Below are 26,336 nucleotides of genomic sequence, written 5' to 3'. Positions count from 1 at the left end.
ACAGAACAAAGCAAATAATTTCTCGCAGAAGGGCATGCACCCTTCAGTGCAATTTAACGTTGCCCTTTTTAGATGCATGATCTCATTCTGTTCTACGCTCAAAAAATAACTTTGATTATTTTTCAATAGCTCGATTAAATGTTAAGAAATGAGAAACCTCAATGTGTCATTGAGTTATATGCCCTGGTGAACATCATTCATACGAAATAGGGTCATCATACACTCAAGTGTCACACTAGCTCTCACACACAAGCTCCCTAAATTTGTGTCGCCCACTTCTTTTGCATCCGCTCCTCACAATTTTCTCTTGTTCTCCATATATCGGTCACTTCTACGCACACATCCGGATGCTTTGCGTTGTTAGCGGTCACCATTTCATAAGCTTGACATCGACATGACACTAGGTTATACCTTTTCTCTGTAAGCACTAAGTCTAAAATAGATTTTGTCCTCATGCTGTCAAACCAGCTGTCCTCACAAGTAAATGCTTAATGGAAGTTTGAACATTTCCCTCCCCGCCTTCTCTGTGACATACATGTCTCTCGTTTTTGTGTCTACCTGCCACCTAATAATGAGCTGTTATCCTAAAAAAATAGAGGGCAAGCCCTGGTGCAGACAGCACATTGGTTCAAGTCACTTCCTTCAGTGATCTCTGCACACAGGGCAGCTGTGTGGGGGCTCGGGTCCCTCTGTGGCCCCTTTGTTTCCCCACAGATAAAGGGTTAAAGAAGACAAATGGAGGCGGGGCCACACAGCAACATGCTTAAGCGGCACATTTTCAGTATGAGCAAGAATTAAAACAATGCAAGCCTTTTATTCCTGTGTTAGTCTAATTAGAAAGAAAGCTCATTTCTGCTGCCCTTGCTCTCCTCGGACATCCAGCCCAGAGGAGATAAGTGGCAGCGAATCCCTACAGTCTGCTGCGTTCTCATAAGGGGCATTAATATTCAATGTTGTGAAGTATAAAACACACCAGATCATGCATGAGCTAGCCAAATTTAATCCATTGCTGTCATGGAAAGGCATCAGTTGACGTTACGTGTTTGATGATAAGTGTGAGCTTTTTGAGGAAAAAGAAGGCTTCATATGTTTTGCAAAGATCCCAGCAGGCTAAAGGCTCAGCATCTTACATCAGCAGAGACCACTCGCAGGATCACAGAACAGCAGCATGCGAGGGAATTACTGTCTAGGTGACCCAGAAATCCAGGGGCAACTTTGTTTTAACAAGCCAGAGAATGTTCCACCGCTTTAGCAACTATGCGTAAGCCACAAAAAAGAGCCCTGTGCCACAGAAGAGCCAGCAAATAGGAAATTAAATATTACACTGGGAGGGAATGGTTCAGCTCTTGTGGAGGGGTGGGGCTGGGATGTGGGCCGGCGCAGATGAGGCTGTCGGAACAAGGCATCTGGGGTGTGAGATGGTAGAAGTGAGAGGTCAGCTATTTTAGAGTTAATGATTACAGATGAAGAGGTATGATAATTATTGAGGTAATTTGATCAAAATGCTATTTCTTTAATTGCACACTTTCCAATTTAATTTCACATCATGTGAAGAAACAAGTGGAGGTAGTGCTGGATTGAAAAAGAAATGACTAAGATCTTAATAATAACGGGTCATAATCACTGATCTTGGGTTTATAGTTGTATCTGTCTGCAGCTTGTTGTAAAAGAGCAGAATGAAGGCTTAGAATTAGTAAAACAAAACAAAAAATCCTTTTTACATTTTGTTGAATACTAGTGGTCTGCTCTAGTGAGTGAGGGTTTATTGTAATTTGATGATGCTCTGCAGGGGAGTGACTGCTGTCTATGTGTGTGTAATGATACTACCCACACACAGCCCAACTGCAGGGGCCCATTACCTAACCTAAAGCTTGGATCCCTCACCATGGCAAAAACGTGTGCATCTAGCAAATGAAAGGTTAAAAGAGAAAAAAAGGGATTGATAAACCCAACATCTGCTAAGAGCCAAAAAAACAAAAACATTTTTTGCAAAAAGCCCAACAACTCTGCACACACAAAAAAGAAAAAATCCCAACCCCCAACCCTTTTAACCTAAATGGCCCTTCCTCCTGCCTTTGCATGTTCGCCTGTCCACTGTACTGTAGTCATTAACATATTTGGAGTGCAGCGAGCAGAAAGCTTAATTGTCCCTAATTGCTCGGCTAAATATGTTCTCTAATGATTTGCTTCAGATCTGTGACTGCCTTTTGCGCAATTTCCCGGCCGCTGGCTTCATTATCCCTGCCTCCTTGGAACAAAGCATCTTCACAGGCTGGCCTTTCCCCCCCCCCCCATAACACAGACAGCGAGTATGTGTGTGAGGGAAGTAATGGTTCCCTCTCGGAGGGACACACAATAGAGCCCCTTTGTCAGGGCAAAGGAGTTAAAGCGATTGGAAAACCAAATCTCTGCTCAGAAAGAGTGTTAATTGACCACAGCTCACTCTTCCTAATCAGTCCATAATAAATGAGCAGCCGAGGCACTTTGTTTCAGTCATGCTACTGTTGTTGTAGCTGTGTTCTTGTTGTTGATGCAGCTGCTGCTGCTGTTGTTCGGCTCCTCCTTTTCTGGCCTTAATGCTCTGTCTCAATATGTCTTTGATGGCTGAAAAGGACAGCTCCCATTAACAGGGTTCACTGCTTTTGCTACTGAAGGCAGGATTATTTTGTGTAAATGAGATTGAACTAAAATTATATCAATAACAAAAACACATTTGAAAAATAAAGTTGTTGGAAGCAGATTAAGGGACATAACTTCCATGAATGTTGTCTTGACAGTGTAAACAAAAGTCATAATTGTTGTATATGCCGTTCTTCTTATCTAACAATAGTAATGTATATTTAAGTGTAGTACTTGTGTATTTCAACTATGGCTATATTACAAAAACAACCAAAACCCAACATCTATGGGGAGGTAAATGTTAAATGAGGAGGGTGACAAATTGTGAACGCACATTTTGACAACTCAGAAATATAAAGTGTCTCAATGGAGCGATGGATGTGTGGAGGCAGAGAGATCAAGAGAGATCAAGAGAGTAAAACAAAGGCAGACACATATAAAGAGATCCTAACAAAAAAGGGCCACAGGGCCAGGTTCTGACCTGTATCTGAAGAGGAGCATTTGCGAATGGTGAAGATGGAGCTGAGGTCCTCCTCCTCCTCCGGCAGGCCCTTCTGCAAGCGCTGAAGCTTCCTGAGGCTCTCGCTGCGCTGGTGCTTCATGGAGCGCACATGCTGGATCAGGTTGAGCTTGGCCTTGGTCGAATAGTTACACAGCACACAATGGTAGTAGCAGGCATCACCCTCCACCGCATTTTCGTGCTGCTGCAGGTGCTGTGGGAGGAAATGAAGAGAGAGAGAGAGAGAGAGAGAGAGAGAGAGAAAATGAACATGGACAAAGAGAGAGATGGAAAGAGAGAGAAAGAGGTTATTGTAGATGGCAGATAGCTGGCTAGGCACCACCGACTCACTTTCACTCAAACAGTTGGCAAATGAACAAATCAATTCCCAATCACAGCCCTGTTGTTTAACATCCAGACCTCTTCCACTTCAGGACAACTGTTTGGACTGCGCACTTTGTCTGCGTGAGTGTCTGTATCAGTGGGCTAACAGGACAGGAGAGGCCTAGGACGCACGCAAATCTCAGGGGCACGAGCGCAGGCAGGAATCGCATCAGCCACCCTTCAGAAGCCGTGGGTCTGCAGCCTCACAGACGGAAGGGAGCATTGATCCCCTTCACTCAACAGAAGCCTCCCGTCTCTGAAAAGGAAACTCCAAACATCTGCTTGTTTCACGCATGGGATACTAAATATTGATCACGGCGAGTTAAATCGTCGCTCTCTTGCAGAGAAAGAGAGGCAAAGTGAGCGGGTGGTGAGGCAGGAGGGGGGATTTAGTACACTCTGAGAGAATCTGGAACATTCCACAACAGGAGGACAACCTTCAGGAGGACGGGAAATCAGCACTAGTATTGACCTGTCAACCCCCAGCACTTCCTCCCAAGACTCAACAGCAGGCCTAGTCCAGCCTTCAGCCCATCCTCCGCGGTGTCACAACATGCCTAACTCCCCGTAGTGACACCATACCACCACAACCTCTTGTCACACCGCAGAGCTCCAATCTAATTACCTCCTGCATGGCTCAATCAATGATGCAAGGCCAACACAATATGGCTGTGCCTGGTGTGAGCATCACAGTTATTGACCACTGTCCTAAAGCATCACACTGATTGTTTCTGCATGTTTGCAATGAAAGCCCCAGTCTCGGTATGGCCACTTGTGTCATGCCTGTCATGTGCTGCTCCTAATATCAAACTCCGGAGTCTCGCTGTGGATTTCTGTGGCTGCGATCAATGCCAATCACCAAAAGTTTTCCTATTTTTCCCCTAATTTCCTTGGAGCCCATGTCTCCTGTAAGGCATGCTGTGAGAACAAAAAAAATCTAGTGTATATTTAAATATGTTATGCATGTCAAACAACATATTTGGGATTTAATAAATACATGTAAATTAAACACTATTGGGATAATTTAATAGTAAATTAATTTATAACATCTATTATTTCTAACCAGGTAAAATGCACTGATGAATATAAACCTGTCTTGAGAGGAAGATAATTACTGAAATCATTAACGTTGCTGAAACGTTACCAATTCTGCACTTAAAGAGCATAAAACTCCCTGCGTTCATTTACCTAACACATCAGGCTTACACTTCGATAAAGGTTCAGAAAACTGAACCCTTCATCAAGAAGAAACTGAACTACCCTCTCCTGCACTGGATTGCCTGTTTGGCTGGCTGGAAAATGTAAAAGCATTGGGGACATTAGACATTTAACCACATTACATCTAAATCAGGTGTTGACAGGCTAGCGGAAAAAAAGTCATAACAATATTATGCTTCCCTAAAATGCTCTTGTCCCTTTCTCCTAATGTTTAATTTTCTGGCAATATTGTAATATTGCTATGGGGTTTTCTGAGCTATTGTGTTTCATTCTCTTTGGTTTCATATTTCTCACTTCTACACCTAAAATGTGCATTAAGACACCGCTTCCAGGAAAAGGAATAGGAGTTTTTTTTCTCTCTCTCCTTTTTCCGAGCCCCACAGCTCGGTGTAATAGAGTTATTAGGTGATTGTAAGAGGCTCTGTGTCTCTGTGTGCTCTCCTTTCTCGCCTCGTTTTAAGCCATCCATGATGTCATGAATAGGTGTTGCAGGATATTGTGGGAGCCCTCCCCCCTTCTTGTCCTTTTCCTCTGTGCACAAATATTGCATCAGAACTAAGGTAGAGAGAAACCTGAGAGACAGATTCAGTTATAGATAACACCAAATCCATCAAGCAAACTGCTTTTACTCATAGCAGATGTCTTAAATAAAAAAAAAAGAGAGTTCTTGCCCCAAATGGCTCCTAAAAAAAGAAGGCAAGTTTGAAAAAAACGACAGCACCTGACCAAAACTTCAAAGCTAGTCCCAGGAGGTAGAAAAAAATCCTGGGAGTTTTATAGTTTCCCATAAAAAGCACAGGGTTTATATAGGAGTGAACCTGAGACCGCCTGCCCCTGAATCGACCATAATTCACTATAAAACTGACTGGCCAGGAAGATGGCCTCAACAGAGCCAAAATGTGCCTGCCCCTGTGCTTGTAGCTCTGTCTACAATGTCAAACGGCTACACCTGTAAACCACCACTTTCACCATCTCTGCACTGGCTGTGACCCAACGCAGTCTGGGGCATTTTAGAGTCAGTGACCGAGGTAAGAGATCAAACCAACGAGTTGCCAGCTGTTCATTCAGTATTCCAGAGAAGGCAAAAATGAGTCCATAGTGCCTGGGAGAACAGCCTAGCTTAGCCCATGAGTGCAAAACCCCTCTGATCATCACAGGCACTAACTCTATCTAACATGGATTCTCACTGGATTCCGTAGGAATTATCCACAGGATTACAGCTAAGAGAGCAAACACAGTATGGACACAGTACACTCACAGTGTATCGGCCTCGCACACTCGCACACACACACACACACACACACACACACACACACACACACACACACACACACACACACACACACACACACACACACACACACACACGCATACACTTTGAATGTGAAACATAATAATGCATGAGACAGGGCCTATGTCTGTTTCCTATGAACCTGCAATGAAGCCCCTAGTTGATAAATCACCTCCAACTGGAGTGCAGGAATTTGGCGGCTTAATGAAAAAGTCATGTTGAGCTGGGAGGAGTTGGTCGGCCCGGCTCTGGGGTTTCTTAGCACCCTATCGAGGCCCCAGTAGGAGGGGAGCTGTGGAGCATAATGGGGGGAAGCCGGCGGGGTCAGTGGCATGGATTCAATACCATCGCGCTGTCTGGGAATTTACAGCCTTCATATTGGAGATTCAGCTGAGCAAGAACAAATGTGTGACTGCCTAGAATACAGTGATGTACTCAGGAGCAATTGGGCATGGGAAACATGCTGTGTGCATTTGAATGTACTTTATGTGTGGTCTGATTTACCAGATATGATCACAAAGACACATTGACTGTAGGTAAAAATACTTCAATCATATTTTAGTTATACTGCAGTGTTCTAAAGGAAAGATGCAGTCCCTTACAGTGAAAACTGAGTCTGGTTGAATAACCCTAAATTATACTTAGCTACATTTGATAGTTATATATTTTAAAATATGTTCCTAATTACATTTAACATGAGAGATCACCTTCGATCTGTTGTTTTTTTTCACTGAAAGGCCCAGTTATAAGCCTTGTTTTATACTGTGGGGATTTTTATAGTTTAAAAATGCAATCGTGGTTTTTCAAGCCTCTCTCTTCCATGGAGCACCTTATCTCTTACTGTGGAGGCTGAAGCAGTGCTCTGTGCTTTTTCAGGTAAAGAGGGACAGGAGCGGTGTGGGCACCACCCCATCCTCTCGCACACAACTCTACATTGCACCTTGCCCTCTGAGTGGGCAATACACGCCTGTATCAGTTTCACCACCCACCCGGAGCACTGCATACATCTGCATTTCCATCCACTTAAATGCAAAGTAAAAGTGCACCTTTAACACAAAACAGTGTGGTTGCTGAGAGAGTCCTACTAACACAAGATAGAGGTGGGTATTACTGGAAGGGTGGAAGGGAGACAGAGAGCCGGTAATTCCAAAGAATGGCTCCCAATGGAGCAGTATAATACAGCATGTACACGCAAAAAAACACGTACGTACAACAACATAGACAAAAAGGACATCAGAAATGTACACACACAAACATGCACACATGCAGTCTCTCACACACAAAGCCACATACCATTACGACCATTCCCTAATTTCCACCATTAAATTTGCCAGAGCTGTTAATACAAAATTAATGCATTAAAACAGATGACTATCCGTGAGCTAAATAGCTATCAATTCTAAGAGAGCTGCCAAATTCCCTCTGTGAAAGAGCCTGTGCGTATCTGCCTGGATATTGCTTTATAACTGTCCCCCCATTCCTATTCTCAGCACTAAAAAGCTGGTGTCTGAGTGTGTCTATGAGTGTGTGCCATGGGAGGCTCACATGGTTTCGAAAATTGCAATTCGCACCTGACGCCATGCAATTCATTTATTTAAATGATCAGATTTTATCCTCTAAAAATCCCAGAGGTAGCTGTCAGGTAGGAGTTTTCCCTATCACCTGGGAAGGGAATGTAAAAACTAGTCCTTGGCTTGAGATGTGTTAGAATAAGTCAAGCAGCACCTTTGTTATTCAAACATGGTGATATCATGGCAGCAATCATAACCAGTGAGGTAACTCTATTTCACTCTGAAGGGAAACAATATAATGTGCCTGTTGGGTTGAAAAACACACCGTGACCAAAGGGAGAGGAAACACCCTTGTATGGCTTAATCAATGTGTGACAGCTGTGGCCATACACATGTGTATTTCTTATTATCCTGTTGAATCCAAAAGAGAACATATGAAAAGTAATTGTCCAAGTGCTGCCTAATTATGAATGTTATAAATCGGGATTATGTTACATTGTTAAAAAACATTTTTGAATGATGAGGATTAATTGGGGTTTGGGGTCTAGACAATGAAAATATTTCTAATTTATTGGCCCCTGTCTTCCCAGCAGCACTGTATTTGTACATGTGCAGAGGTTTGTTTCTCATAAATCTGAACTCTGGGATTCCCCTGGAACGTAAGCAGGTTATTTAGGAAAGCAAAGCAGAGTGACTGGAGTCAGTGAGTGCTCGCAGTTTGGCCTGTGTTTCCCTGTCTGCCAGCAGCACGAACAACAGCTCCAACCACAGGGGCCCCACTGGGTGCCAAGTGCGGTGGCTGCTTTGAATTAGCCACTGCAAGCTGCAACATGCCTAAAACTTAGGTTGTGGATCAAGGGGACCGTGTGTTCCAGGCTCAAACTGCCTTCCTACTGCTTCTTGAACCTAGTCCCCACCCTTGTCCTTTTTCTTCTTTACTCTTCCTTGTCCCTGCCACCCCTCCACCGTGTCCTGTCCCTCTGTCTCAAACCCCATAATGTGCTAAGTTGTTTCCTCTATTGCCTTGCTGTAGAGATGATCCATCACTACCGGTGAATAAAAAAACAGGCTACATATTTGTCTCTGGGAGGGAATAGAGAAACAAAACGGACCTCTGTGTCGTAGGGGAGTGCAGCGAGGTAAAGACGGATCGCTGTAGGTGTCCTTGGAGAGGATGACTTAACAAAGGCCTATGAAACAAAGTAGCCGGGGAGGGGTCATGGAGACACTTAAAGACAATAAAGCTACTGGTGCTCCACACCCACCACTCTTACTTACTTTAACATTAAATAAAGCAATAATTATTGAATTCCGTTTGAATGAGTAAGATGCTAGAAAGTAAACAATGGGAACATAATTGCGGAGGGGAGGCAATCAATGCAGGCAGTCATTTGGGCCATGTTGATTGTGTAGGCTGCTTTATGTGTTCAGTGCGTGTGTAAGTGTGTGTGCACATTTGTGTGGCCGTTGCACATCTGAGGTGAGCTAAGGGGAGTATGTGCGGTGACAAGGAGCTGAGTAATACACTCTCCCATGCGCACGCACAAAACAAGAGTTGGGTAATCCCTCCTTCAATAATGACCCAGGGCTCTAAACAATAGTTCTCAATCAGCTGATCGATGTGTCCACATAATTCATGTGCGAGTCACTGTCTTTGAAAGGGGAAGAGGAGGAGGATAAGCAAGCGGGCGGTAGAGAGATCAATGCCCTGTGTGGTGATAACGAGCCTGGGCCTATGCCCACAGGAGTCCAACACTGGCGTCCAGGGTCTCTCTCATTAGGAACATTTGGATAAGCATGGCTATACATACATAATGCGCACTTCTCATCGTAGCCAGATAAACACATTTCCCCCCATCTTAATGAGCTCGGTCCTGCCTTTGTGACACGCAGCGATGACTCCAAAATAGGCAGGAAATGATGTCAATATCCAAATAAGAAAAAAATAAAAAAGAGTAAAGCAAATTAACAGCAAGCTGTTGTCCTCCTCTTTCAGTAGCTAATTAACAGCTTAACCTCCTGGTGCTTTTATGAAAGCCATGCTGGGAGGAGCTTGCCAGAATTGCAGTACAATAAGTCTGCCTGCAGGAGTCGAAAGCAGGGTGGAGCCATGGGGGTACCCGAACAACTGTTACAGACACTTGATGACATGTGTAGTGGCAAGGTACCATCTGGAAGCAGATTGAGGCAAATCAGGACCTGCCCTGGCCCTTCTCTCCATTACCCAGAGCATTGAGTCAACATCACAACCCTCCATTTTGGACAGCAGTGACAATAATTACTTGTACAGGGCTGGGGATGTTTTTTGTTTTTTTTCCCATTTTCATTTTAAGCAAAACAGGAGGCACACAGCAGGCGGAGAGCTTCAGATTTTGAGTTTGAATAATAGTTAATTGCATCAGTGTTTTACTGACACTCATCACAATAATAACTTATGACATGAGGGAGGAAAAGAACAAGTCTTTTTACTGTGATCATGCTGTAAAAATATATTATAATAAAAACAGTAATATCTCTAAAACTAGGCTACAATGAGATTTTCATAAGAGACAAAGAAAACAAGCAGGTCTGTGGGAAAAAAAAGAAACATGGTTTCTGACCCACAGCACCAACCTAACTTCTCAATAGTCCACCCTGGTATCTGAGTATTCTTCACAAGCAGACAAATATGACTGCATCCATGTGCCACTAATATTACTTTAAAAAACACTCCCTGTCGTCTGGCAAAGAAATTGGACCACCATGCAATACTTAAATCTGAATCACAGCCAGCGTGACAAGACGTGCACTCCTGTGCTTTGCACTGTGGATCCTGTGTTAAGTATGCAGTTTTTTCAGATGCTTCCTGTGAGGGGTCACTGTTTGTAATGCAAACCACAGCAATACCTGTTAAGTTATCAATCAAACAGAATCATCTTGTACATTATGACTTCCATGTGATTTAGAGGAAAATTCTCAGTAATGTATAAAAGGCAGCGCACTGATTGTGTGAACAGAGTTATATAGGGCTGCTAATGGAAGAGCCTGTGTGCATACTACATTAGAACAACATGACGGACTACATAGATCTGGACTCGGCTGTACTGTAAGTCACTGATGTGTTAGTAGGCTAAAGGCAGAAGCAGTCCTGCACCCACGCAGCTGACAAGAGTCTCCAACACCTCAATGACTCTCATTTGTCACTTGCCAGCCTGACAATGGCAGAATGGCCTTGTGGAGCCGCCACAAATGTGGGCAGCAAAAATCTTGCTGGATGGAGGCAAAGGATGAAAAATAGTTTGGATAGGGCGGAGGTGAAAGAGCCCTATAAGAGTAAGGGAGACGGGGAGTCGGGGGATGGGATGGTGTTGGATTAAGATACAGGCAAACACCTCTTGTAATGATTAATGCAGTCAGAGAGAATTAAATTCAGAGCAGGAACATTACCCAAACACAATTAGTCCTCGAGAACAAACATCACACTCTGCCTTGAATGCAGATTTATCGCCATGTTATTGTGAGGGTGTAGCCATCAGAAGTCAAAAGGACTCCGTCAGAAAAAACTTGTCTGACGAGGCTCAATGTTATGATTATGTGTCCCCTTCCCACCTTGTGGGCTACTGTGATCCAGAAAAAGCCGTTAAATGTGCCCACTGCAGTGGGGGTGACCAAAAGCTATACTTACTGAACTGCAGGCCTGCCCACGCTCCAGCTTCTAAGCCTATTGTCATTAGCTGATCTACTGTTCCATGTTTTTGCTGACGTAACGGCAGAGAGGAGACACAGAATACAGTCTCCTCAGGCTTGTATTATCTAGCTTTCACCCCTGGCGTACTCAGTTTGGTAGTGTAAATATTTCATTACCACATAATTGGTTGCTGCTTCAGGCTACTGTAACACTGTATGTTTTCTGACTATCCTGTATCCTTTTTATGTAAAATTCATAGAAATGTGTTTTAGGGGAGAGGGTGTTTGAGATCTCATGAGGGGAAATGTTAGTTGTTCATGCACTGCCCTCGCACAAGCTTTCTAGACACACCAGCTAATTAAGAACAGTGATGATGTGCTCAGCCAGTGTCAATATTTAACCCAGTCTTACACCGCTATCTCTATTAGAAGCACTGCGCAGACAAAAAGGAGCAACATGGCCTTTAAGAGGTCCTCTTCTTAAAATGAAAATTAACAAGTGGGGTTGAGTGGAGGTGAATACACAGAGTGGGCATATATGGTCTTATTTGCATGGAACATGAAGTACCTTGTTGGAGTGAAACTGCTGTTGAGGGTTCTTCAAGCAATTCATGCACCAAACACCCACCTGATTCACCTGTCAACTCTTGCAACTATGAGCTGCAACTTTAATAAGTGAAACCCTGACATTACACTTTGGTCGTTATATATATATATATATAGAGATAAAAAGCTAAAACATTTAAGTGTAGTGAAATATACTATTGCGTCCATAATTTGGATCGAAATCACAAATCCCTTACAGTGTTTTAGCTATTACCTTTTTGAATTAGATCCCTTTCATTAAAATGCTGAAAGACACAGCTGTTGCTTCACCCAAACCCCTCATAAGGACCTCTTTTTTTTTTCTTCATAAACCCATCGTAGCCTATTACCTATGACCACAAGGAAGTAGTGCACTTTTGATAAATGTTGCTCTGTGCAGTACCCCCCTCCTTGCTATGAACACAGCCAACTCTATCAATGTGACTCGCTTACACAGATATCTTTACAGGGTCATTCTGCTGGGCCTGCTCATTAGCCAAAGAAAAAGACATTACTCCACATTCCATAAAAAAAGAAACAAAAGTGCTCATTGATCAGGGTGATCAATTTAGGATCAATAACCTAAACCCTCATCATTTCCAGTGCAGCATAATTGCAGCTGAGATATGGTTGTCATCACTAAAAATCAAACACAGAGCAGACTAATTGGAAGAAGCCTATTGCTTAGCTCACTGGCAAAAAGCTTTACAAAGCCCCAGTAAGACTTGTGATGGCCGGTCATTGGAGCTTCCTAAAATAACTGCTCATGCCAGTAGCAAGTGTCATCATGGAGGTCATTGTGCTGGCTGCCCATTTGGGGACATTTAATACAGGGCAAACCAAGCTACCACTCAAGAGTGCTTTATATCCCCTAGCACGTAACTTTTGCACACAAGTTACAAGATCACATTCAGCCCCACTTTTATTGCACAATTTGTTATTTTAATCTAATATTTGGGGGGAATGTCCTTATTAGACAATGTGTTGCTGACCTCTGTGTTAAGCAGTGGTCAGAAAAAAAAAGATGTCATTTTCCACTCTAGTAGTTCAGCACAGTAAAGAGGCTTAGAGAGCTGGTAAAGCAAGGAGGCGTGCCTGATATAATAGGTATTTCACAGACTGGCATCGCAGCCACGCTGCCCTCACTGGCTGCACCATATACACTGCTCAATCGTGCAAAAAATCTCAAACTATACTTCAAAGACTACCACTTTTCCCCTTCCTGTTTATTGATTAGATAGAGCTCTTGTTCAGTAATTGTGCAGTAAATCAAGCATGGTGAGCACTAATCTCAAACCCGGGAGGAAAGTGTTAAAGGTAAAACCTGCTGAAAAGTGCATAATTACGGTGCTGTGTTCAGCCAGGAGAGAGGATATACTCCTCCCTCTCAAATTTCTCACTCACTGCCTGCCTGCGCAACCAGAGGCAGCGGGGAGAAGGGTTGGCAGAGGAGCAACGGGGAAGTGTATACAGTTTCTAACCACCTCTCACTCCCTCCCTTACTCTTTCAATCCTTCTTCCTCTCAATGCATTCCCAACCAAAGCGCCGGGGGCGCCATGCTTGTAAAGAAACCACAGCCTTTTGAGTGCCTCTTGTATTTACAAACGGAGGCATGTTGGAATCAAAGGCATTACCACATGACATAACACATTAAACAGCTGGCAGATTGAGAATTTATAGACTGAATAGATAGTGAGTAGGGTAAACAGGAATTGTGCCATTGTTGGATCAGTTATCTAGCTGTACTCGGTAGGAGAGCTAAACTTACCGAAACCAGAGCACAGAATAGGAATCAAATGCAGCAGCTCACTCCTCTCCCTTGCTTTGCCTTCCCTCCTAGCACACAGCGCGGCTATACTCCAGGTGGAGACAGCTATCACTTTCCCATCAACTTCCTCTTCCTCATGTCTCTCCTCCCCCCTTTTCTCTCTGCTCTCTCGCTCCCAGCTGCACAACTTGGTTTCTGTGCCATGTTTGAAGACATACAAAGCTGTATATTTCCCCCTCGTCTTCTGAAGTACTAAAATCTGCAGTTAAGAGATTTTTTTTCTCTCTCCTCATCCCTTCTTCCCTTATCCTCCTCCCCCAACGCTTTCCCCATGTTGCCGTTCTGCATAATCTCACCTCAGTTTTTATTTCACCCTCATCAGCAGGGACCTAAAAATAAATGATAAATGGAATATGATATTTTAAAGTCTTATCTCTGATCTGTTCTTACAGGGGAATAATAGGGTAGTTAATCCTGCAGATCCTGCTCAAATTGATTAATCAGCACATGCGGACAATCAAATAAATGATTAATATTCCCCAGTCCTGTGGTCGGACAGTTACCCCTGAAACCATCAGTAATTATTCAGTAACCCTTCCCAGACCACAGGCTGCAGCTAGTCAGCCTCACTCAGCATCAGCCCTGTGATGTTCAGCAGGACTTTGAACTCCCTGCACAGAAACTCAGACTCACCAGGGGTAAAACAATCCGCAGTCTACTCTCTCTCTAAATATCTTCTACAATGCCTGCCTTACTGATAAAACTCACACACCATAAACATTATATACAATAGAATTTAAGGTGGAAAGCAAAATATAAGACAAAGGGGTGCTTCGTCTCACTGCTGTTCAAGATAGAGGCACACCCTCATAGTACTGCGGGAGGCTATAGAAACAAATGTGGATTCTCTTTCCCATTGACTGTACAGATATGCTATAAAACAAATCGTCTCAAATCATTTCTGAATAATAAACAGGCCAATTATAAAAATTCACCCTGCAGTTGAGCAAAAACCTGAACCCATGTGTTATGTAAGCACAAGGTGACGTGCCTGATAAAAAAAAATGGCACCATGTTCCCACAGCCAGAGAACCAGATGTCTCCAGGCACTCACATACAGACAGACTGACAGAGAGACAGGCTGTTTAGCAGCAACTCTCCCAGGCCTCACCACACTGAGCACACCCTGTCCTGCTGGTGGACAAAGGGGGGAATCTCCATTGAAATAGGCCTTCTTTTCTCTCCCGTTACCCGTCACTATTCTCCCTCCCACAGAGGTCAGCGAACACCCATCTTCATGGCGCTCCTCTGCATCTGCCAGCTATAACTGCTCTTAATCAGAGAGGCTGAGGAGAGCACATCTTGCTCCCTCACATTTGCACCAAGACCGGGAAATGAATGGAATGGAGTGGGGGCTGGGTTAGGATGGGAAATATATGTGTGTGTGAGTGTGTCATTTGGAGGGGGGCAGGAGGTAAACATTGCTCGTAGGTGTGTAATATCTGCTCTGCTCCCAACAGGCCTATGGAGGTGGATGTCCGTGTCTGCCAGTGTTTGGACACATGAGGCCAGTACTGTACTCCGACAAACACACACACACACACACACACACACACACACACACACACACACACACACACACACACACACACACACACACACACACTCACACACACACGAATGTACACACACTGTTTTACTCTAATCCCTCCTCTCTGCCGTACAGGAGGCTCGGCTTGTGTTGCCTGAATCAGCATGTGCAGCTGTCTAGTGTGACGAACACTACTCCACCGCAACCAGGACACGGTGACTCTTCACTGCATTGCTATGTTTTAACATGGCTGCCTCGCATTATTACAGCCATTTAAAATCCACCTGAATAGCAGTGGCTAAGAGAAGGTTGAGTTTTAGCTATATCAAACATTGATGGCCTTTAACTAGTGTTTGAGAGACTTGAAATGATTGTGAAGAACTAGAGTCACAACTGGGGGGAAGACCGAGCTCTAAAGTGAGTGGCCATTCAGTGTTCTTGCCAATATCCCTCATGATATATAGCTCTGTCTTTAATAGGCACGGGCATGGTGTGTAGGGCAGTGTCGTGAAAAAAGCCCCAGTTTTATATAAGCGTTACAGTTCACTTTGATCTGTTCTCTTGCTCCGCTGTTTATAAATCAGCCACACAAATATTTATGAGCGGATTGAGGAAAATGGCTGGTCTGGTTTGTATCTCTGCCCTCCATCCCTCCCTCCCGCCGCACTGTGTCCCCTCCCTCTCCCCGTGGCTGATGTGTGGATGAGGCCACCGCAGATGCAGAGCGAGTGCATAGGCCCCAGGCCACATCCATCATATCTGCTGTCTCTGGCTATTGTGTGGCCCCGAGAAGGCTGATCCAACCAAAGCAAGTAACGGCATAGTCAAGCATATGCCTGTGTTTAGAGTGCATAAACACACATATGCGATAGTGCCCCTGACTAATGCATTACTAGTTCATCAGCTGCTAAACTTTATTAACCAATACAGCCATGTTAAAAAGGATTGTCTCTGCCTCCCATCTAGTTCACCTATCTGTTCCTGCCTACAGCACACACACAATGAGACAGGCCCAGAGCTTCTGGATCCATACACTTTAATTGCTCCCCCCTGCCCTGACCTCTGATCCAGATCACTCTGATATACAGCATCTCTATTAAATTGGGAAGTAGGTAAATATTCTTCTAATGACCCGCATTTCTTGCGACACCATTGAAAATGTAGAAGAAGAAAAAAAAAATCAATCTTCTTTTTTTTTTTCTTCTTGCCCTTCACTGACTCTATTAGTTCCCTTTTTATCTGAGGGTTGACTCCAAAAATGTGGCGGGAGACCGAGCAGAATGGAGTGTCTACTCTCATTTTGACAGGGCAATAGACTTTACTGAGATGCATTTCGGTAATGAGGAGATTACAAACCTATGCTCAGAAGGAAATATCTTTTTAACGGCATCTTGACTGTCCTTCAAGTAACACATTGGGTTTACCGAGCCAATAAAGAAAAGTCGGACAACCTTTATCTAAACTGAGCAGAATGTTGATCCTGCAATCTAGACTCGAGATAATTTAAAAGATAACACGGTTCAAGCGGGAAAGAGACAGACTCGACCAAATGTTACCCATCACGCTGTGCGGGTGCACAAAGAGATAGTGGTAAAGGCAAGGCTATGTGCACGTGTTTGTGCATTTGTGTGCACTGTACAGTAAAAGCCGATGAACTGTATGCGTGTGTGTCTGTGGGCAGGGTCGGGTGGGGGTAGAGAGGGGGTGGTAGTGGTGGACTGGCTTGTCGATCGATGCAGTGATTGGCAGTTAATGGCTTTTCCTGTTCTGCCTTGGTAACCCTGGCCTGATGGCTGTTGCTTCTGATCAGAGATGGCAGATGGTGTTTGATTTTCATATATAAACCCCTGACTTTGTGGGGATGGCTTCATCATTTTTAATGATTTAAAAGTTAAGTTGAATACTGGGAATACTCCAATGCTGGATCTCTCATCTAAAAAACCCTAACCTCACTTCCAGATGTAAGGACTGATCTTTCTTAACTACATGCGCCACTCATGGTTAGTGTTCTATGAGCCACCAAATCCTTCAATGATAAGTTATTAGAATGAAATTCAAAACCCATATGTTTTTCTCTATTTTGTGTTGCTGAGTCACAAACTTACTCCTTATCCAATACAACCACTCGAAGAATCAAAAATCACAGAAGATCACAGATAATAAACATTCAAAGAACTATCACCAAATTATTCCGTCCTCCTCCCCCAACCACCAAGTAATGAAAGTGCAGACTAGAAACTAAGCTTACAAAAGGAAGAAAAAGTTGTACATTGAGAAAAATTGAATGATAAGCTCCATTTGATGTGAAAGAGAAGATGGTCGGAAATCAGAGTACAAACAGAAGGTCCTGAAATCTCTGAATAATTCCATGTTCTGAAGGGTTTACCTTTATTTGGCTCCTCACTCAACCAGTTTCCACTCCTTAAGTCTTAAGTCTGTGGTTTAAGTCTATTTAATATCCCATAACCCCAGGCATTTTTACATTTCATCTCCCCAGAAATTCAAAATGAAGTGATTGCAAAGAAAACTAGGAGATCTCTATTAGGAGGCCAAGGTGTTCATGCAAAAAAAAAAAAAAAATTAATCCGGCAGTATGGATCTCTAAAGCTGCTGGTGTACTCTTCACATCTTATGTAAGTCATCTGTGAAATGATACTTCCTGAGAAACAGGAAGATGTGTCTGAACGTTGGTGAGAGCAAAAGCACGTTTTGTATGTGAGGGAGAAAGATTAAAGTCACACTGGGACTCATAACTGCAAAATGAATACACCCTCATTCCTGAAACATCAACAAATAATAAAATACTTTGCTTTACAGAACTTATTAAGATGCTCTCTCTCTCTCCCTCACGCCTCTTCGCATGCAAATTAATACATTGATCATTTGAATAATAATTTGCATTCCAGATCTCACAATTTCATGTTCAAACTTTAACAGCTCCCAGAGTTCTCATTTAAACAGTAGCTGCACAGACAGCCTTATGGTTCGAATTATTTCAACATGACTATTCCAACCTAACAAGCATAAATTAAGGAAATTCCTATCTAGTGACAGAGACAGGCCATCTGAAGGAAGGATCCAAGTTTGAATTATTCAGCAGTCCTTAATTTTAGGACTAGTGTTGATTGAATGTGGTGACATTATAAAAAAAAAAAGAGTTTGTGGGGCTGGCAAGAAAGACAGCGAGGGAAGATAGTATATGATCTGTGACTGAGCCTAGGAGTTCAGTGGCTATGGAGACTTCCTCTGCTGTCTGCTCTTCTGAAGAGATCTCAAAGGAAAGAGGCCTCTGTAAATCAACATGAGATTGAAAGGACTTTATAAAACAAAAATGTGTGGAACTGCTTACACTGAACAAAAGCCTGCACTTCAGTGCTTCGCTTTCACCAGCTTTGGCTAGTAAAAAGAAACGCGTCAGACAGTGTGACCCTGAGGTTTGCCACATAAATGAGGCAGGGTGAGGCGAAGGTGAGCAAGGAACAGAGATGATATGTTGGGGTGGGGCTTAAAGTCATGGTAGTTAAACTCTTTTTTTTTTCTCCAACACCACTCTGTCTATTCTGGGCATCAGTTTGTCATGCAGGAATGTGAAGGCCATAAAGTATCTGTGCCCTTGAGAAACTGAAGAGCATTCTCGTCCCCAACTCTTAAAGCTGTCTCTCTCCCCTTTACTCGCTATCACTTTCCACAACTTACTCCCCCTCTCTCTTAGTTTAAAGTAGAACACAGGTGTAGAAGATGGCACCCGTGGGAAAGATAACATTGGGGAACATTCCGGGGGTTAAAAAAGACATTTTTTTCCCCCTGATATTCTTCATCTGGGAAACTATGTAATTGCCTTGGTTCCATGACTATGCCTTTGTCCCCTTTGTGCCTCCACCCCACGCTCCTCATCACTACCTCTTACATCACTACCTAGTAATTTCCATATTACAATTTAAACAAGGGATTCTATTCTCTGCTACTTTTTTTCATTTTAATCTTTCCATTTTATCCATCTTTTGTATTGAAGAATAAAAGGCATGATGAGAAAACAAGGTGCAAAATGATCTTTTCCAGAGACCCCAATAAAAAACACATGACACCCTGGGCTGCACCGCTTAATTACGAAAGGATGAAATCTTTTCTTCTACATCTGGTGGAAACATTGTCTGCATAACACTGATAGATTTACAGCTCCCAGTTCTAACCCTGGACTCAAGCACAGAGCAATTACGCAAAACATGGATGGACAACCAGTGCCATGAAGTTCAGGAAGAGACGGCTATTCTCTCTTGGCACTAAAGAAAGGGCCTTTGAGGCCCAACTGTTTCAAATAAAAATTATACCCAGAAAATGACCCTAAGGAAACTTGGTGGATGGTTAATCTCTACTCAAGCCTTGATAGTGGTCACAGAGTGGTAATATGGACTTTTTACGACACTTCACATTTTGCTCTATATAACCTATCCAAAATAGACTGCTTTGAGGTTAGCATGCATGCAGGCTACAGCACCTCTATGACCCATCACTAACAACAATGAAATCCAGTCGAGATATTGCTGAAGTTCTGCAATCCAACAGTAATCGATACAGCACAAAAGGGAAAGATCATAGGGGCAGATTTGGTAAAATAAAGAAAAAAAAACATAGTAAAAAAAGGCAGAGCAGGCTGTGAGCCGTAGTCCAACTCAAGCGTCAGTTTGAATTTAGCTGCCTTCCTACAAACAACAAAGCCAACAGGTTGTGCTTACAAACTAAATGTCCTCACTTATAAATACATGTAGATAAAATGACTTAGTAATGCTTATAATGTGGTGTTTAGGTACTCATACATCCTTTTGGACTTACAAGTGGGAATGAAACAACAGCCAGGGCACATATCTATCATTCTGTAAAATGTATCGGTCCCATGACTCTACTCTGTAGGCCAAACCCAAACAGAATAGAGGTCCCTGTGTGCTCATCCTGGTACCTAAGGCCTCCTCCTCCCCTACCTTGCTTTCATGTACAGCTCCACTGAACACAGACCTCAGAGCTGAGTAGTTTTGTGGCCCTAACCACTCGGAGGCCATTAATCTGGTGGCTTAGCCACTGATGTATTGATGGCACAGAGCCTGTAAGCCTGCCTGCCTCACTCTCTCCATCCCTTCAGCTTAGGAGCTACATAGATCCACAGGAGCCTCCATCTGGCCTCATCAAAGCAGTGTTTACCTACCAATTGCCACTGTTAGTCTTTTAGGTGCAGTGGCTATAGGTCACCAGACGTATTGACCAGTTGTACAAAAAGACCTGTGAGACACTTCAGTCAGGCCATGATAGCCACACTGTGCGTTTGCATGAACTCAAAATACATCAGCAGATAGATTTGATGTCTTTTAGTGTTTCAAACTGCATTCAGCAGCTTTCATAGAGCTTACATTGATGTGCTCTGTAGAGCAATAAAATCCCCAAAGTAGTATTAGTTGTACTGTATTCCTATTTATTATGGATCTATAGGCAACCACATATAATTCCAGTTACATACTTGATAATCAAACAATGAATATAAACTTGGTTAGTGGGGCAGTTTGGTAATTGCAAAACATGAATAGGCCTTTATCAATCATTTCAGTCTGGGTGTTCATAGTAATTGTGTTATTTGTATGCATGTAAATAGAATGGCATCCAGCATACATGTCATCTAATTTTACTGCACTTTGACTGCTAGATATCCATAGGAAATTGTAGAGGCCCCATTTTACATGGAATCCTGTACTTTTTGAAGACAAGGAAAATGGGATCTCTCTGGCATCTTTACAGTTGGGATGGTAAAAGACACAGGGACATGACTGATACGTCTGTACAATCATCTTGACAAGATAGAGGCTGGCCGAGCAGAAGTACAACACAGATAGATACAGAGACCCTCCAGTTGGTGCAGGAAGAAGTTTCTCCAAAATGTAATTGTCTTCTTAATACTGCCCCAATATCCTGTAATCACTTCAGAGGAAAAAAAATATATCTTACCATTTGTCATTATCAAACAATTTAAAGACGAATTCAAGCCTGTTAAGCTTTATTTGCCCTCTTTTTTACTTTTCTGCTAGATCTGCTGATTTAATATGAGAATCAGTGTGTTGACAATAACTTTAACAGTACTTTGCTTTCAAGTGAGGCGCAAGGAACTTCTAACAAGCTGAAGAGTAAGTAGAGGGAGTGGGACTGGGCACGCAGAGGATGTAGCTGAGATGTTTAGTTTTCCAGCATGGTCAGATTAAAGATATTTAACCTTAATCAGATCACCATTAGACCACCCACTGATTCACTATCCATACTGGTTGGTGAGCAATATTAGGTGGACAGAGGCAGATGGGGTTTAGAGTTAAGGGAGTTTGACTATTATGTTTAAGAAACTGTTTCTTGTCTGTCAAAGATCTGCCTTTTCTGCTGATCAGCTTGGAGATAACAGGATCAGCAGCTACATTGCACATTAGCAATGTCCAAAAACAAAAAAATAAAATCCAAACAAACAACCATTAACACAATGACCAAGAATCTCCAACTCCCAGCTGACGATGTAACACAAACCCTTACCCTTTCTCTAATCCTCCTATGGCTATGTGTGATGGATCACAGAGAAGACATCTCTATCGCCACCACAGACCCCGGACCAAGGTCCTGGTCTGGTAATGCACTGGGCCCTTTTAACTCTGGCAATTGTGGTAAACAGCCACAGCTGAAAAAAAGCTGGGAAAAGACCAGCCTCCCCTGTCTAAGTAGCTTTCTGCTCCCCGTCTTTCGCTTTCTTTCACTGTCATTTTGTAGTCCTTGCATCACCCACACTAAGGCTGCGTACATACAATCAGCAACATCAGCAGCAGCAGCAGTTGTGCCACAGGTCAAAGCCCGACCCTCTGCCTGGCCTTAACAAGTGGTGGTAGCTAGAAAAGTTGTGAAACTCTTGCACACTGCCAAACACAAAGTCCTACTAGCCCCCCAGGCTGACAACCCCTCTCTCCAATTCTCCATAATTTCTGTTGAATGCCACTCCTTCCTTGTTCTACTCACAACTCCTAGTAACTGAGATCTGTTTGAGGTAGGACACTAGAGCTCATAGTCCTGCAGGCAACTACTGACACAAAGAGGGCAACTGGGGTTCAGGGCCATGACTGTGTTACTGAGTGGGTGAGGTGTTACACGGGCCTTTACAGAATTTAAATACTTAGTGTGATGCCTTATAACACGTACATCACTTGTACGGAATCATATTATAAGAACTTCTCTATGAGCAATTAAAATGGTACATTTCATGAGCCCTATGTTGTCATCTGCTGGCACTTTAGATTTCAAGATTGCTCTGTATGTGTGCGTTTGCACACACACACGCACTGCATTCACACGGTTGTGCATGTGAAAGGAGAGAATGGGCTGTCTCCCAGGATGTGCAGCAAGCGCTTTATTAGAGCGGTAGTACCAGTAAATCAGAGCTCAGCTCTTCCTGGAACTGCTGCAACCTTTCCCACTGAGCACTATTACTGAACAATCATAGGCTAGCCATGATAATTAGCAGAGTATCTATCCTTCCAACCCTCCTGTCGCCCCCATCCCCTCTCTCCTGTCTGTCTCTCCACCTACCCCTCCTCTTCTTAGAAATATCTGGTGGGTGAGCGGGTAAGGCCAGGCGCCCGCTAGACGTCATTTCGCCTGAGGACATCTCACAATACCTGCTGTAATATTTGTTCTGAGGTTGGCCAGAGTAACAATTTTGGCTCATTCGCCTGCCCAAGCGATAATACTACAAAAAAATATCAAGAATTATTGTGACATTCCAGAAAAATCTAAAAACTCATCTGGGACACTCAAATCATTTTCCCTGTCATCTAGTGAGCACTTGGCCTAAGTCTTAGTCAGCAGAACGCCTCTCCTGTGTGAGCCCAAATACACTAAAGAGTTCTATTTGATTGATATATTGTCTGGAGCTCGAGCATAACTATGACCTATTAGTGGTTGTACCCTAAAAACAAACTATTGTATAACCCAAGAGAATTGAAGTCAATCCTGGTAGTAATGATCATTAATGGGCAGGGGTCAACACGGTTTGCATTCCTGAGACTAAGAAGCCAGTGCTTCTGCTGAGAAGGATCATCTGTGAACCACCTTAATGCCTTTTCATGTAACCACTAATCCCTTAATTTACATTACTGCCTCTTTTCGTCTTTCATGTTTCATTGTGATTATTTGCCCTCTGCAGAGTGTGGACATTTTCTTTCCATGGTGTTCACTGATTCTTTTGGATTGCACTGAAGTGTTAAATATAGCAGTAACTCCATCCAAGATACAGATGTATTGTGTTAGTTAATGGGCCAGCCGCTGGGCTCCACTTAACACTATGTTCTCATAGGTAAGGAGCATACAGCGGATTGGGTAAGGTAGAGAGAGAGATAGGTGAGAAGTTTGTATAGTTATGTGTGCGCTTAATAGAGCGGGACCAGGACAGAGGGAGGGGTGTCAGGACTTCCTTGGTTAAAGATTCCCCATCTGATAGTGACGGCACTTTCTCCCTGTCTTTCCATGGCCAAGCGGCATCTGGAGTGGATTTTGTGCTAGCAGACACCGAGGAACATGATTACATTCGGCTAACTGCGCTCTAAACTGATTATGCATGTGCCAAGCTAATGGACTACATTTGCAAGAGGAAAAATAACATCCAATCAATCTCAATTACCGCCGGTTGCACCGGCCCTCGAGACAAAGAAGGTAGCCAGCTAACTCCCTATGCTCCTCCCTTTTCCCCCAACCCTTGACTGGAAGCTGAGGCCTGTGGCTGGGCCTGGTTAGGCCCCACCCTTTCTGTCTGGCCAGAGCAGCCAGGGCCTGGGAGCTGGATTAGCTCCACTCATCTCACCTCCACACTAACACATAGCCAAGCCCTGAGGCCTTCTGCTGCTGGTATAAGGGCTATCATATTTACAGTATTATGTACGTGTATAACTGTAAAATGAGAATTGAAGCTGGGTTTGTTCAAGTAGAAGAGAGGTGGGGTTAGCTACAATATTTAAAAACATATAGTACACAGTTAACTTTTGGATTATCTGGACCCTGCAACGGGACCAATCTGTTTGTGCTTAGCAGTGACCATTCTTGGACAGATGGGTGGCCATCATGCTGTCATCAGAGCCACTATAAAGCCTATGGTCCATTGGCATAAGAGTGAGAGTTCGTTTAAGAGAACAGGGGTGTGTTGGCAGGACACACAGCGCTCAGAAAGGGAGTGGCTCAACTGAGAACACAGCACACAGGGGAAGACGGCATCGCCCCCCGCTGTGTGGTTGTCCGTGTGGTCAGGATGACTTGCAGGATCTTTCTGTGGTCTTTTGGAACATTCCAATAGTTGGGGTGGTGGGGGTGATATTTTTAGAAAGCCCTAATATGGGCCGCATACCACAGACTCTCAAATTATCCCATCCAGTTTAGCCCTCAGTTTAAACCTTCCTTTTTAATTCCAGTAATTACAGGCTCCAATTTATATGGAGCTATGCACACAAAGGGACTGTTTAATGCAAACCAGTTTGATTTGGGTGAAGTGTCCCAAGCATCTCCCACATCATACAGCCTGTTTATGCTGACTTGATGATTTATTTTCTCCCCAAAAAGGTTAAAAATGGTGCTATTTGCATCGGATTTCTTTGGGGAAGAATAAATGAATGGTGATTTTCCTTTTTTCCTCTTTGCATAATATACCACGTTGGGTTTGCAGGCTTGTGGGGCCACTGTGGGTTTCAGCCTGTCAGTATCTCCACCAGGCCAGTAAATCGAATGCAGTATGAAGACTGTGACATATTCAAGTAGGGAGCCTGTGCTGCCAAAGAGGCCTCACAACCATGTACTTGTTGTCCGCTAATCACATTTGTGAGTCATAAAGTATCGTAATTATTCTTGTCAACTCCAGAACATCTCTGTTTTTGAGTAATGTCTGGTAGGAGATTTTATGAGCACTGCAGTATTCTCGGGTTGGGAGAGCAGGTAATTTCTGGACAAATGCACACACTCTTACTCAGAAGATCAATTGGTTTTAAGAAATATGGAGCCATCTTAAGAGGCTTAAGTCATAAAAAATGATCATGCCTGGATGTGTTGTACATATTTAATCCCCCACAGCCTGAGCTGCAGTATGACATATGTCTCTTCTCTCTTAAAAACTTGTGCGAAAAAAGAGACGAAAGGAGAAAAAAAATGTTTCTCTTCTGCCTTTCAGGCTTACAGCAAAGTGGAAAGCATAATGTAATATAAATTATACCCTATTCTGAGAGACAAAAAAATTCTCTCTCTCCAAAAGGTGTGAGGAAGAGAGAGAAAGAGTGTGCCAGAGCCTGTCTATTTTGGTCTAATGTGATACTGTCATTGGAATGTGGGCCAGTGAGTCCAGCAGCGAAGGCCAGGAGAGGATGACCATGGGCTGGAAAAAACACAAGGATAACTGGCTATGCTTTTCTGTTGTCTCACAACACCCTCAACACATTCACGGATTATGTTGCATATTTCCATTTCTATACAGCTATAAATACCCCGTGCATTTGAAAATGTTTCTGCAGTGCTCCTGATTGTCCTGGTGCAAACTGCAAAGTCTCCACTCAACACCCCCTGTGTCCCCTGGCCCCTTCCACCTCTGTACTTGGAGCCCTACATCACATTTTCACTCTTGCTGTGATCCCAGTACAGAGGCTTTGTGGACAGGAAACATGTCTGTTATGCCAGTGGTCCTGAGAATCCGCTCATAATCCTGGACGATTTTCGAAAAGACAGCCTTTTTTGAGGGGGTTTAAATGGACCAATTCACCTTAGTTGTTAGTGTGATTAAAAACATCACACTTGAAGCGGCACATTTTTCTCATGCCTTTTTAGTGGCTAGTTTTCAAAAGAGGTCATACTATAATATACTAAGATATCAAAAAAGTGTCAAATAATAGCACTGTTTTTAATACTTTACTGTTAACTTTTGAAGTGTCAAACACTTGACAATGGAGCGGACTTTTTAAAATAAAAAACTACGAGACAGTGCACATTGTAGTGTTGTGTGTTAGATTGTGTGTATGTAGTGTAGACATACAGACAGGGAGTGCATGCTGTCTCTGTTTGTATGTGTTTTGTTGTATGTGTTGTAAATGTGTGTGCATGTGCAGCTATGCCAGTTTGGGTTAAGCGCAGAGTGGCCAAAGCCGCAGACACACAGGATAGGTACCTA

At 43.3% G+C, this 26,336-nt stretch overlaps 1 protein-coding gene across 1 annotated transcript in view; it reads right to left on the bottom strand.

The window, feature by feature from the left end:
• The window catches only part of zfhx3b (zinc finger homeobox 3b), a 134,849-nt gene that overhangs the window by 53,900 nt on the left and 54,613 nt on the right, over positions 1-26,336 (bottom strand). The window contains exon 5 of the mRNA XM_054615178.1: positions 3,101-3,332. Coding sequence (XP_054471153.1) covers positions 3,101-3,332 — 232 coding nt within the window. The remainder of the gene's footprint in view (positions 1-3,100; positions 3,333-26,336) is intronic.

This window comes from Anoplopoma fimbria, chromosome 2 (genome assembly GCF_027596085.1).
Source record: "Anoplopoma fimbria isolate UVic2021 breed Golden Eagle Sablefish chromosome 2, Afim_UVic_2022, whole genome shotgun sequence".
In the NCBI taxonomy this organism is placed as follows: Eukaryota; Metazoa; Chordata; class Actinopteri; order Perciformes; family Anoplopomatidae; genus Anoplopoma; species Anoplopoma fimbria.
This window is presented reverse-complemented; position numbering and strand designations above follow the sequence as displayed.